Raw genomic sequence first — 13,554 nt, forward strand, 5'->3', positions numbered from 1 at the left:
CTATTTCTAAAATAAGTTTTTCTACACTATCAAGTGTTTTGACACATTCTACCTGAACTTAATTCATAACCCTATACTACACCAGTAAAACACGTCATCGTGGTACAGTAACACGTTACAGGAGAACTAAAATACATGCATATCCCTTTCTATAAGTATTACCCAAGTAAAACAAACACAGCTGGGTACATTTAAGAAGTAAATGTATTTTAGATATGCCGCGACCCTGAAAGGGTCACTAAGGAAGACACAAACACGGATATGGGTTCAAAAACTGTATTTGAATTGAGAAAAACGGTATGTACAGAGAACAACAGTTGTAGTAGTTAACGCCAAGATGGCGTACTTTGAAGTACACAAACACCCCCTGAAAACTGGGATCGTTAACTCCCGACCTATTTATGCACAAGATGGTTACTCACCACGATAAAATATTATATATTAATTTCATAATACGCATTCATTGGAAGCATTCTTACACATAACTTAATGTAGTAAGATGTGCTTGGAAATAAAAATCGCATAACGTATTATTTTAAATCATTACAATTAGTGAATCATTCTATATTTCAACGTGTGAGATACAAAAAGGATATTGTTACATCACTTCCGCTGTTTTCTAGACGGCGTTACACATGCATAAATATATAGAGAAATAGATTTCTGTTTGCTATAAACATTTTTACAAAAATACAGGGTGACCAAAAAAAAACGGGCCCCAACTCAAATGAGGCCTCGTTTCTTAGTGTTTTGTCCGAATGAAATGAAACTTTGGTCATCACTAGTTTATTATATTCAAAACATCACATCAAAACACTAACGTCTTTGGCTTTTTTTTTCTCCGTTCTACAGCATATGTTCTAGATGACCTCCATTTAGCTTTTATTTTTTTTTTGGGGGGGGTCACCCTGTATAACACAAGTATAAATCATGTAGACTATATGCATGGATATAATTACACGTAATAGTAAACTAAAGATGATTATGCTATAAGAAAACCGAAAAAAACTAATAAGGAATTAATTAAAATGAATGTTTAAAAGACTATGGAAATTAGCTAGATATTTGCCGATGAATTCAATTCCCCGGCCCCATATATAAGAAAGTTATATTTTCTTTTTAAATAAATAAAAAAGAGTTTTAATATGAATATCAAGACATAAAAAAATTATAGGAATATAGATTACTTACAAGCGACATCGAGTCTAGTCTGGCGGTCAGGGGAAGGAAAAGTAAAAGAGGGACGTTAATTTTTTATTTGTTATTTACTTGAGGCATTAATTTGCATATTTTTGAAAGCTTCAAGTGGACAGTTGGTGGTATAAATTTAGTTTATGGGATATAGTTTGGTTTGGATTGCTTGTTTTACGGCATATCAACCCTTTTTCAGGTTATCTAATGCAGAATCCCGTTATTTTGAAGAAAAAATTTTTAATAGTATATATATATATATTTTTTGTTTTTTCAAGTTGGTTTCTATTTAACCCATAGTTGGGATCCTAACAGGTACTACCACTCCGGGTCAGAGTGGACTTGGGAGCAATGGTAGTTTAACAGTGGCTCCACACTCCCCAAAGCCCGCAATCTGGGCCTCACGATCGAATATAGTTTAAGATCATAGCCAGGACCGGGAGATAGTATGAATCGCATATTTGGCGTAAAGTTCAGAAATGTTTTTTGTATAGCAAACGGCATGACTATTCATATTTTTTTATTAAAAGTTGTTGTTCCCCTGAAAAAGGAGGGTGGACCTGTAAATTCATTCGTCCGTTTTTCTGTCCGCACTTTTCTCAATAACTACGCCCCATTGGAATGTTTTGAAATGTTGCACAAACTTTTTCTTCTTGGACTTTTGGCCAAGATTTTTTTTCACCCCGCCCTCGACACAAATGAATTATTGTACCATTTTTATTGTTGTCCTTTTTTTTTTGTTGTTTTTTACACGTCAATAAAAAATATTTTTAAAATTGGGAGTTAAGTAGGATTTCCCCCAGTATGAAAGGGTGAATGCGGTATTATGGTGAAAGATACTAGCTGGGAGAAACTTTTGATTTTGTTTAGTTCTGGAGTGACAAAGATGATTAACGACACCCACAATCCCCCCCTTTTGAGTTGGCCATGTGCCTAAGTTTTTTGTTCAGTGTTGATTTTCAATGTATTTTTAACATGAATAAAAGATTTAATATCTCAAACTGCAGTATCTGTTCCAGCAGATACTGCAATACAAGGCCATATGTGGGGGCGACCCCACATATAAGACCTTGGTCAATGTAAGGGAAACCCTTCATACCAATTGTCACTATCCAGCTCCCCTTCTCCCCGGGGAGTTGCTCCCCATTTCCCCTTCACTCCTCACATTAAAAATCGGCTTTGTGCCTAATTTGCTCGGTGGGGGGAGCAAATAAATACCAACCCTTCATACCAATTGTCACTATCCAGCTCCCCTACTCCCCGGGGAGTTGGTCTCGTTCCCCTTCACTCCTCACATTAAAAATCGGCCTTGTGCCTAATTTGCTCGGTGGGGGAGCAAGTAAATACCCTTTGGGTTAAGATCAAAGTGTAGTATCTGTTCTTCAGATGCTACACTTCAATTTCTTGTTCTCTGTTAGTGGAGGAGAAATCCTTCACGACTGAGACACTTTTTATTTTTTGTTGTTTTCTCCACATTAAAAAACGACCCTGGTGTCTAACTCTGTCCCGTAGGGTGCCATTGTAAATAGGAACATTAAATACGGCACGAGTAAAAAAGTAACAGAACGGAGTTTCCGGGAAAACTCCGGTTGCGCCCCTAGGAGTGCTTTTTGGGGTTAAAATGGCTAAAATTTACACTTTTGTGCTTATTAAAAAAAAAATGTCCTAGATCTTTGTAAAACTTTCTGAAAACTTGTAAATAACTGATTTTTATATAATTTTGTTGGTCTATACTTCGCGATAACTCTTGGTTGTACTTCAGGGCTCTTTAAGGGCTAATAAAACACTCCATTTTTGGACTATTTTACCATATTTGTTCAACATTTTCTGTGAATATCTATTCAGCAGTTTTGCATGGTGCTGAACTCAAATTAAAATATGTTAAGGCCTAAAACTACACCGTTTGTTCATTTTCACCAGGATTTGATGTCCCCTGGGGACTCTTGGACTAAATGGGGGGAGGCAAATGCTGAACTTAGTCATTTTTTATGCCTCGTTCACTGTGCACTCACGGGAGACTATGCATGCTTCATTTGTGTATATTAAAGCGTTAATGATTAAACATTAGTTATAACATTTGAACCTATATTAACTTTGTTTAAATAAGGAAACATGATATAAACGAATAAAATGAAAGGAAAAAAGACTGCGTTGGGTTTTATAGGACGATTTGTAGCTTATATGATGCACTAATTAATGAAAAACTTTTCATGGGAATCTTATATTTTTTTTATCAAATGTGAACTTCCTTTTTCAGGTTTAATTGGATGTTACAAAGATAAGATTTTTCGTGCAATGATTTTTAAACAAAACGTGGCATCCCCCGGAGAATGTATAAAGATTTGTAAGACAAATAGATTTTCAACAGCTGGTGTACAGGTACGTAATAGCAAAACTTATATTTCAAATCATTGAAATGCTTCATGGCATTTATTGCGATATTTAAAATCGACAAACAATATTTTTTTTATTAATGAATAGGTAACATTATTATTTAAGAATGTTCTTTGTTAAATTATTTTTAAAAAATATAAATTAACGTTTCCCCATCGATCCTCGAATAATTGGTATCCACAGAAGAACTGGTTATCGAACTGCTGGTCTGACAGCGTTAAATCGCTTATATGAGATGCGACTTTAGTCGATTCTTTACCTCCATACCCTGTCAGTAGTAGAAAAATGTATATTAGATTTGCAAGAAAAGCGGATTTTCATCAGCCGGTGTACAGGTACGTCATATTAAGAAGCCTATTTCAAATCATTGAAGTTCTATCCCTATAACACGATCAGCCGGTCACTGGCGTGTGACTGGCTTCACGTGGTACACTCATTGTCTTAGAAACGGCCTCGGGAAGATGTGAAGATGGCCAGTCATTAAGGTCTGTGTATCAAGAAGAAAATCATCCCTGAGATGTTGGATGTGGGCGTGGCTCCTTTATTTTCTCAAGATGACCTCTTCACCCTGGTGGCATTCTGGTTGGAATTTTTTTTTTTTCGTTCTTCGGTCCACTTCGTTGTTTGATGGGGGCATTCATGGCAGACTCAATAAAACACACAACACGACACAATCGTAATATTTATGAAAGATCATTAACTATTTACTTTACATAAATATATATATATATATATATATATAACAAAAACAATTCACACTTTACATATTCTACAATCTTTAAACTAAGTATACTTAACTAGTGCTAAGGGGGAGGAGGAGGTCACACCCTTTCGTTCACGGAGAGACAGAAACATGCGTGCTCACCCCATGCTGTCCGGACGGAAAAAGAGGTCGATCTAGAAAGGGAATTCTGGGATTGCATTTCTGTGTACCTCTACGCTTATGGGCAAATCACCACCCGGCCATGCTGTAGAGTGTGTTATATTGCCACATCCCTATTATAACGTGAACTGTGATATTTCAACTTTAAAACTTATATATATATATATATATATATATATATATATAATCCTGTTTCTTAAAAACTTTTGATGCGCATCCACATGTAATCAACTTTAGAAATAAAACAATATGTTTTACTAATAGGCACGCAACAAAGTCATTTACGCTTATTTAATAATTTTGTTTGTTTAATGAACTCTCGCGCAAATAAAACGAATTAACGTTTTGTTTGTCCATCGATCCTAGAATGATTGGCCTCGATAGAATACCAATACGTCAGCTAGCCTGACTATGTTGCTTTTTGCAAACGACAAATCACTTAAATGGCATGCAACTCACTAATAAACAATTAAAGACGTAATTTAATCTCACAATTTTCAGGATATTTAAAAACTATACAAAAATAGAAGAAAAAAAGACTCCCGTACTAATATCATGTATAATCATGTATATGTATATATATATATATATATATATATATATATATATATATATATATATATATATATAACAGTGTTTCATGATAAGCAACTGATGATCCCTTTAAAAAAATAAATTATTAGTGCTATGGTAAATTCTAGAGCCGTCTGATGCAGTGATCGCAGATGATTGAATGACTTACTAGCTAGATGCTTTTCTAACGAATGATAAAAAATTATATTTTTTGTATAGTTTTAAAGGTTAAAAACTTCAAAGACTATATATTATAAGTAAACGATAATAAAACTGTGTAGTTTATAATGCATCAGTTAATGTAAACATTTCATGGATATTTTTTCTTTGCATACTGGAAGTCCAAAAACTGACTAAAGGATTGAAAATCTTGTTTTATCATTAATTATTATTTTTCTCATAAGTTCAGACATCTTACAAATAATATTTTGAAAATTAATTCCAGATAAGTATAATATTGAACAACGTACGCAGGTTGTGAAATTGTTTTACCGAAATCAGGCGATTCTTTGGCGACAATATTATCTCTCACTGTGGCCATGTGGAGATATCTTTCAGAAAGAATCTATGTTAACTATCCCAAACCCTGCAAGAATGGAAGGAAAAAATAAGAGACAAAATAAGGGAGTTAATACGCTATCCAGATATTCCGCAATTTGCCATGAATAATGTGTTGGAAATACCACAAATATGCGAAGGACATTTGTTTGAATGTTGTTTTCTTTAACATTTCCCAATATCTTAGTCAGATTATGTTAAGATTATATAAAGATATCATCAAAAATTAAGAATCTATTTAAGTTCAAACCCCTTCAGTGACTTTATGGACACTTTATATTTCCCATCTCTAATGTAAATTTGTTTTATAACATAATAAAAAGTATATTTTAGACTCTTTAATTGTTATCTAAAGCATAACATTCATTGCGATATTTCAAACCAACAAATTTATTTTATTAATACGCAAGTAACAAAGTATTTTACGCCTTTTTTTTCATAATTTTCTTGGAGAAATCAACTTTTGGCCAAACGAATTAACTTTTTTTCGTCGACCCTAGAATGAATTAATTGGATGTCTTCGATTATCGATTTCATAATCAAAGGAATTTCATTAAAAAACCTATCTAAGAACGTCCCATATACATAAAGTTCGTTTGTGTGAAATTAAAAAAAATGACCCAACCGTTTCGGAGTCTGTAAGGAACAAAATCACACAAATTGTCATTTATATATAAGTAGAAATAATATATATTTATATTTTATATATAAGTAGAAATTCCCCAAGCATTTAATATTAGCGAAAACATATGCATACAGATATATATATATATATATATATATATATATATATATATATATATATATATATATATATATATATATATAATGCTCTGTTTGAAAAATACATTTTGAATAGAAATATTTATTAAAATCAATTTTGCACGTGTCTGGTCTTTCAACCATTAAATCTTATATATATATATGTGTGTATATATATATAATATAATATAATATAATATAATATAATATAAAGCTGAACGTCTGTGTGTCTGGTCACGAATAGGCTCCTATATGGTTGACTACTATAAAAAACTGATCACATATAATGATAGAAGATGTATCGAGACACAGACATGGGGATGTTTGATCTGGCATAATATTGATTCATTAAAATTGTGAGGTCTGCGTATGTGCCTGGTCCACAAAGTATGGAAATAAAAAATTTAAAAATTTAAAAAAAATAATGTTTACAAGTGTTTTTGATATAGACGTACATAATAATACTTTGATACATATGTTTTAGCTAAAATAGGGATGGTATAATAATGTGGGGTCTGCGTTAAATAGGGATGGTATAATAATGTGGGGTCTTCGTTCGCGCTTGGCCTCTATAAAATGGAAATAGGCACAAACTTTAATAAAGACTTTTCATATCTATCTGCGTAAGTGTACTTTGATAATTAGGTTTTAGTTTGAAGAAATATGGTATAATAAAATTATGGGGTGTTCGTTTGCTTCGTACAATGGAAATATGTCACAAAGTTTAACAAGGTTTTTTAATATAGATCCACAGAATATTGTGATAAGTGTTTCAGTGTGAACAGGTATGGTATAATAAATTATAGGATTTATCTATTTTATTTTTACTTTCATCATATTTTGCTTTGGTTTTGGTACCCCCATATTCGAAGCAACTTTACACCCTCCTTTTTCATGCCCTATCATACTTTCATAAATCAGTCCATTTTCTGTAGGCTGTTTTTGAACCGAGTCAACGACGGGTACTTTTGCTAGTATATATATATATATATTCTTTATTCTTTCTCTTTCTATCCTCTATATAATATGAACTCAATTTCCCCTCCGAGTTTGACCTTATTAGGATTACAAACCAAGACATATTATGCAAATGTGCTATTCGCAAGCTACATTACAATATCTGAGGTGTGTTATAGGCATATTACCTATCCACTTCCTCGATAATCTTAGATCCCTATATTTTTTCTGCTGAAAGTCCACGGCTAAAATCGGTTACTATCAATGGAAGTGGTAAAATCTTTTCTCTCTATTACATTCATTTTCCCCCCGTGACCACTTAACACCGGTGCGGGTACGTCCACAAGGGACATTAGGAAGAAACACCCGTTTGACTTCGTAGTTACTTACAAAAATGGGACTGGCATTTTCCCGTCGGGTGACACGGAACTTTAGATTGCAGCTACTCTACTCTATATATGCGTGTGTGTGTGTGTGTTAGTGTGTATAACAGTAAATGGTAGTTTGCTTGAAGCATTGCTGGTAACGAATATATATGAAAGTTTATAAAAGCCACGAGCAATGCGGAAAAACCAGAGAAGAGAAATGGAAAGAAAGGAAAAATAAACAAACAAATAGGCATAGGTGTGGTTGTGTAGCCAAAAACGGTAGAGAAATGTCTTCTTATATATATATATATATATATATATATATATATATATATATATATATATGATGACTGCAACTCTTGTCAGGCGAGTGCCACTCCCTCAGACACTTAAATACATAAGCCCAAAAATTACTTACATCGCCACAGGACCATTTTTATGGACAAATGCCTGAGGGAGTATCTATACACAGATGATGTTAGAGAGTCTTAGCTTTGTACGACAGCTAAATCTCTCACTCGGTTCAAAATGTTGAGATCCAGCAACAAGCAAGAGCAAGATAGCCAGCAACAAGTTAAACTGCAGACCAGGTTAATGCGGGTACTGGTCTTTCGCTTTATGTTTATTTTAAATCAGATATTTGCTTCTCCTTGCCTTCACTACGGCATACGAGAGCCCTCTTCACCCCAGCACACACATACGCACAAACACACACGGTGCTAGTTGGCTGTTGACCCCAAAAAAGGGTTCATATAGCTTATATATACATATACATATATACCTTGGGCATACCAGCAACTTGATTTGCTAATGTTTGTTTAATGAAACGAGGAGTGTGAAATGAATGAATATGAAGACATTTCTATACGGTTTTTTGGCTACACAACCACACCTGTCAATTTGTTTGTTTATTTTTCCTTTCTCTATCTTTCTCTTCGGTTTTTTCGCATTGCTCTCAGCTTTTATAAACTGTTATATATATTTCTTTACCAGCAACGCTTCAAGCAAACTACCAGTGTACACACTAACACACACACGCATATATATATATATATATATATATATATATATATATATATATATTATTTGTAGTCGTCGACACACAGTCCTGTTTCGTTGTTTCACAACTCATCAGTGCCGCTAGACTAGCACATCTTCCAAGCCAAGGATTGAACTTGTATATATATGACTATATAAATAAATACCGATTCATATCACAGCAGATAAAAATCATATAGTATGCAATGAATGTGTTAAAACTTTAATTTTTATTGCAATGAATTTATTATTTCTATTTCTGTGTCCATTTCTTATTCAGTATGGCAAACAATGTTTTTGCGGAGGAAATTATAAGAAATATGGCCCGGCTAATAACTGTAACATGAAATGCAAGTCTGGTGAGATTTGCGGTGGATTTTTTGCTTTATCTGTTTACGAAGTTGGTAAGTCGTTTTCCTTTTATTTTAGAAGAAAAATGTTAACGTGTAATTAAGTAGCTAACCAATTTCGTTCAGCGAGCTGGCAGACCTCGTAACGTCAAACCCCAAACCCTGAAAGAATTAATGGAAAACATCAGGACTGGAATAAGGGAGTTAAATCGCAATTCAGAGACGCTGCAATCTGTCATTAATAATGTTTTGGAAAAAGCACAAATATGCAAAACTGAAAATGAGCAACATTTCACAGATATTTTTTTTTATAAATAAAGATTGTTTGAATTTTGCATGTTCGATTTAGATCCGCCATTGTCTTCATCGGATTGTGTAAAAAGTAAAGAAAGATAACATCAAAAATAAAGAATCTTTTTAAGTTAAAAAATATTTAACTGACTTTTGGGGCACCATGTACTATGCTGAGTACATAGAACATAATTGGCAATTAGCTTCCCCAGGATTCTAGTATTCTCTGCGCCCTTTCAGTGGACGTCTGAATAATGCTCTTTATCTTTAATCTTTGAATGTAGCCGGATGTTTCACAAGTATTTTCTGTGCTACCAGCAACGCTAGTGCCACTGAGATTTTGTACAACTGACAGTTTCAGTTCCTTTGGTTTTCATGCTTTTGATTCAATTCACTTCATCTACGCTTGCTCAGGATCATCGTCTTATACAAATAGTTTCTAAGAAAAAATTGAAAACATAAAAACATGTATAAATCATCAAATAATTCTATTAGTGTTATGTAAAAGCTGAACTGCTAACAGAGAAACATACATTACTCACAGTATTTGTACACGTGCAAAGTTTTCTCCTATGTCATTAAACAGATTGCAATGTATGCGCATGATAGAAAATATATATTCGTAACGTAGACACCATGATGCCAAACTAAGGAATATAATCCTGTTTCTTAAAAACTTTTGAGGTACATCCACATGTAATCAATCATCGTTTATAATAATAACAAAGTTTTATGTACTGAAATATAATTTTCATTAAAATTCTATTCAAGAGACTAGCAGGGGTCCCGGCTTTGCCCGGTCATAAAATACGTTTAAATATGATATTTTTATTTGTCCAGATTTCGTATATATTATTATAGAGTAGTTATTTCAAAAGTTTTTTAAAAAAAAGGATTTGGATGCCATCAGCTAGAATCGAAACCGAAAGCAAAACTGCAGCATTCAAAGCTGGTGACGTTACTAACACGACACGCATATGACCTGCTTAGAAATAAACTAAGATGAATGTACAAAATGTATAACTTTTTTTTTTTCAATTTTGACTAAAGTTTGACGCCTTAAAAACTATTTTAACCGGCTTATGACCTATAAAAGAACGGTCACCAAAAAATCCAATCATTTGAGGCTCCTAGAGCCGCTTTGCGACTTTTACTTTCGGAGAGATAACCTTTGAAAATATGGAGACAGACAGACAGCGTCAGTTTTATAAATCAGATTTCCATAGCATGATTGCTTAGAATGTTCTCCATCACATTTTTGTCGGCATATCGACGGATTTTATGAGCATAACGTATTCTGCGATTGTACATCTTTCTCACAGAAGAAATGTTGCGAATTTGACTCGGCTTTATCGTTATTTTCATGCAAGTTCTCGACTGACCTCCAATCTATAGTCCCCCCTCGCCAAACTTTTACAAGAAACACCCGTCTAGCAGAAAACACTATCAATAATTTCCCCCACTCTTTATCTATACCTAAACCTAAACGTAGATTCCATGAGCAAAGCTTCTTTGTTAGAACTACACGCCTATGGAATTGTCTTCCGTTTTCCTGCTTTCCAGCTGATTACAATATGTTTGACTTCAAGTCTAACGTAAACAAGTTTTTGATGACCCGTTCCATTTAAGTTAACAAATTCACCAAATTTCCATTACTAACGATTACGGTATTGTCTACTTTCTTCTGTACACCCTTTAACCATTATCCTCGAGAGGCCTCAAGGCCTTGATAAGTGGTGATACCCATGTAAAAAAAACAAACCTTGCGATGCATTACCCTTCAGAAATTAGTTGTTCATTTGGCTTCATCTATTACGTATTTAACAATCTATACTCCTATATATATATATATATATATATATATATATATATATATAATTATTACGAAATTAATTTGCATATTAATTCATGTCATGGCTCTTGTGGGCTGCGACGTTGTTTGACTGTGGAATTTATTATATATAATCTCTCACATTCTGAAAATATCATAATTTACTCGCTAGGTTAGCATTGCTGGATCGCATCGTCCTTTTGAATTAAAACTCCTACTTGTGAGCCATCGGCTTAGGGTTATTAACTGGTTGGATGACCGCGTCCCTTGTCTAGACGAAGTAGGTCCATTTCACACTCGGATTTCGGTGCGGTTTGCCTGATCTGTCTTGATTAACAGACTTTCTTGTGTGCGGGGCGTTTGCTTAGTTGGTAGAATGCTTGCCTCGCTTGCAAGAGGCTCAGGTTTCGAATCCTGATTTTGGATGTGTGTCTGATGAGCCCAAATGAGGAAAAAACTCGAGTCTTGAACTTCCGCTTCGTTTACTGTCATGGCTCTTGTTGTCTGCGACGTTGTTTGGCTGTGGAACTTATTATATATATATATATATATATATATATATATATATATATATATATATATATATATATATATTAATTACATTTTCACCCAAACAAGACACATTGCCACTTTGTTGTAGGGGGCTACTGTCGGGGACATAAGCATCAGGGGTACTGTGTAGGAAGTTGGGCAGCAAGATGTCGGTTCACGTTGCACTTGAACTTCTGTATGTCAGTGCAGTCGAGGAAGCAGGGACTCGGAAGGGAATTCCAAAGTCTAGCTGTTCTGGGGAAGAAACTACTGGAGTAGAAGGCTCTCTTGTATCTAGGGATCTCTACTGTGAAGGGGTGGGATTTAGCTGCTTTTCGGGTTTGTCGGAGGTATTTACGTCGTGGGGACACAAGTGCTTGCACTTCGTCAGAGCATTCTCCGTTAAAGTACTTGTAGAACAAGCAGAAGGATGCAACATTCCGTCGATGGGACAGAGGCTGAAGTTTAGCTGACAGTTCAGGACCTATCAGATTGCCGGCTCTCTTTTGAACCTTGTCTAGGAGCGAGAGACTAGTGGCAGATGCACCAGTCCAAATATGACAACAATACTCCATACATGGGCGAATGGTGGCCTTATAGAGGTATAGGATACTTTCAGGCGTTAGTAGCTTTCTAGCACGGTAGAGAGAACCCACCTTCTTCGCAGCGGCCCTGGCAATGTTCTCAATGTAATTGTTCCAATTCATATTTCTTGTGAACGTTAGGCCGAGGAGTTTAAAAGATGTAATTTCAGATAAAGAGTCATTGGCCATTGCTATTGGCGGTAGGGAAGGGTTCTTGTAATTATTGAAGGAAACAAGTTTAGTCTTGGCAGCATTGAAGGTGACCATCAATTTTGTCCCCATTCCGCTACGGATCGGAGGTCATCCTCTAGTGTTTCTGCCATTTCTTTAAATATGTGTTCATTTGTTTTCCTGTCGTGTCTGTTATAGAGCGTTGTGTCGTCAGCATACATACCCATCTCACAGACAATTTTGTCAGAGAGGTCATTTATGAATATTAGGAACAACAGAGGACCAAGGATAGACCCCTGGGGCACTTCCGCATTTATATCATATTGTTTAGATTTACGACCGTCAAGGACAAGCTGGAGTGTTCTCTTATCTAAGAAGGATCTGATTATGTTATGTATTCTTCCAGTGATGCCGTATGATCTGATTTTCTTGAGAAGACCCTCATGCCATACCCTGTCAAAAGCCTTATATATATATATATATATATATATATATATATATATATATATAGAGAGAGAGAGAGAGAGAGAGAGAGAGCTACCGCTCTACCCTCCCCCGCTTTGTCCAGATACTGGTATATACGTTCTGAAATTACAGCTAGGATGTCTGCTGTGGAACGGGTTTGCCTAAATCCATATTGTTGGTCAGTCAGAAGTTTAGCATCTGTAAGGTGATGGACTAGAGCTTGGTTAATTATGGTCTCAAATATTTTGGCGAAAAGTGGGAGGAGGCTAATAGGGCGATAATTTACTGGGTCAGTTCTTTCGCCTGAATTCTTGAAAACTGACACTACAGAAGCAGTTTCCCAGCAGTCAGGAAAGCCAGATTCATTAAGGTGTTTGTTGTAAAGTTTGGAGAGAACTAGAGCTACTTCGGCAGCGCAGTTTTTAATAGCACAGCCGGGATGAGATCAGGTCCACATGCTTTTGCAGTGTCAAGCTTTCTTATGATACCATGCACCTGAGCAGGGGTAATTTTCAGATCATCTAGTGTGGCGTCTGTCTGCAAAAGAAAGTCAGGGAGGGGATGGGTAGCAGGGTCCAGTGTAGAGTTGGAGGAAAACCGTCCGGCA

The 13,554-nt window shown here is 35.1% G+C and overlaps 1 protein-coding gene across 1 annotated transcript in view; it reads left to right on the forward strand.

Moving 5' to 3' along the window:
- Positions 1-13,554, forward strand: part of LOC145239994 (IgGFc-binding protein-like) — a 266,786-nt gene that overhangs the window by 179,123 nt on the left and 74,109 nt on the right. The window contains exons 47-48 of the mRNA XM_080103577.1: positions 3,449-3,570; positions 9,005-9,128. Coding sequence (XP_079959703.1) covers positions 3,449-3,570; positions 9,005-9,128 — 246 coding nt within the window. The remainder of the gene's footprint in view (positions 1-3,448; positions 3,571-9,004; positions 9,129-13,554) is intronic.

The sequence above is a fragment of the Euprymna scolopes genome, chromosome 19 (genome assembly GCF_053919585.1).
Source record: "Euprymna scolopes isolate OS-2025 chromosome 19, ASM5391958v1, whole genome shotgun sequence".
Taxonomy (NCBI): domain Eukaryota; kingdom Metazoa; phylum Mollusca; class Cephalopoda; order Sepiida; family Sepiolidae; genus Euprymna; species Euprymna scolopes.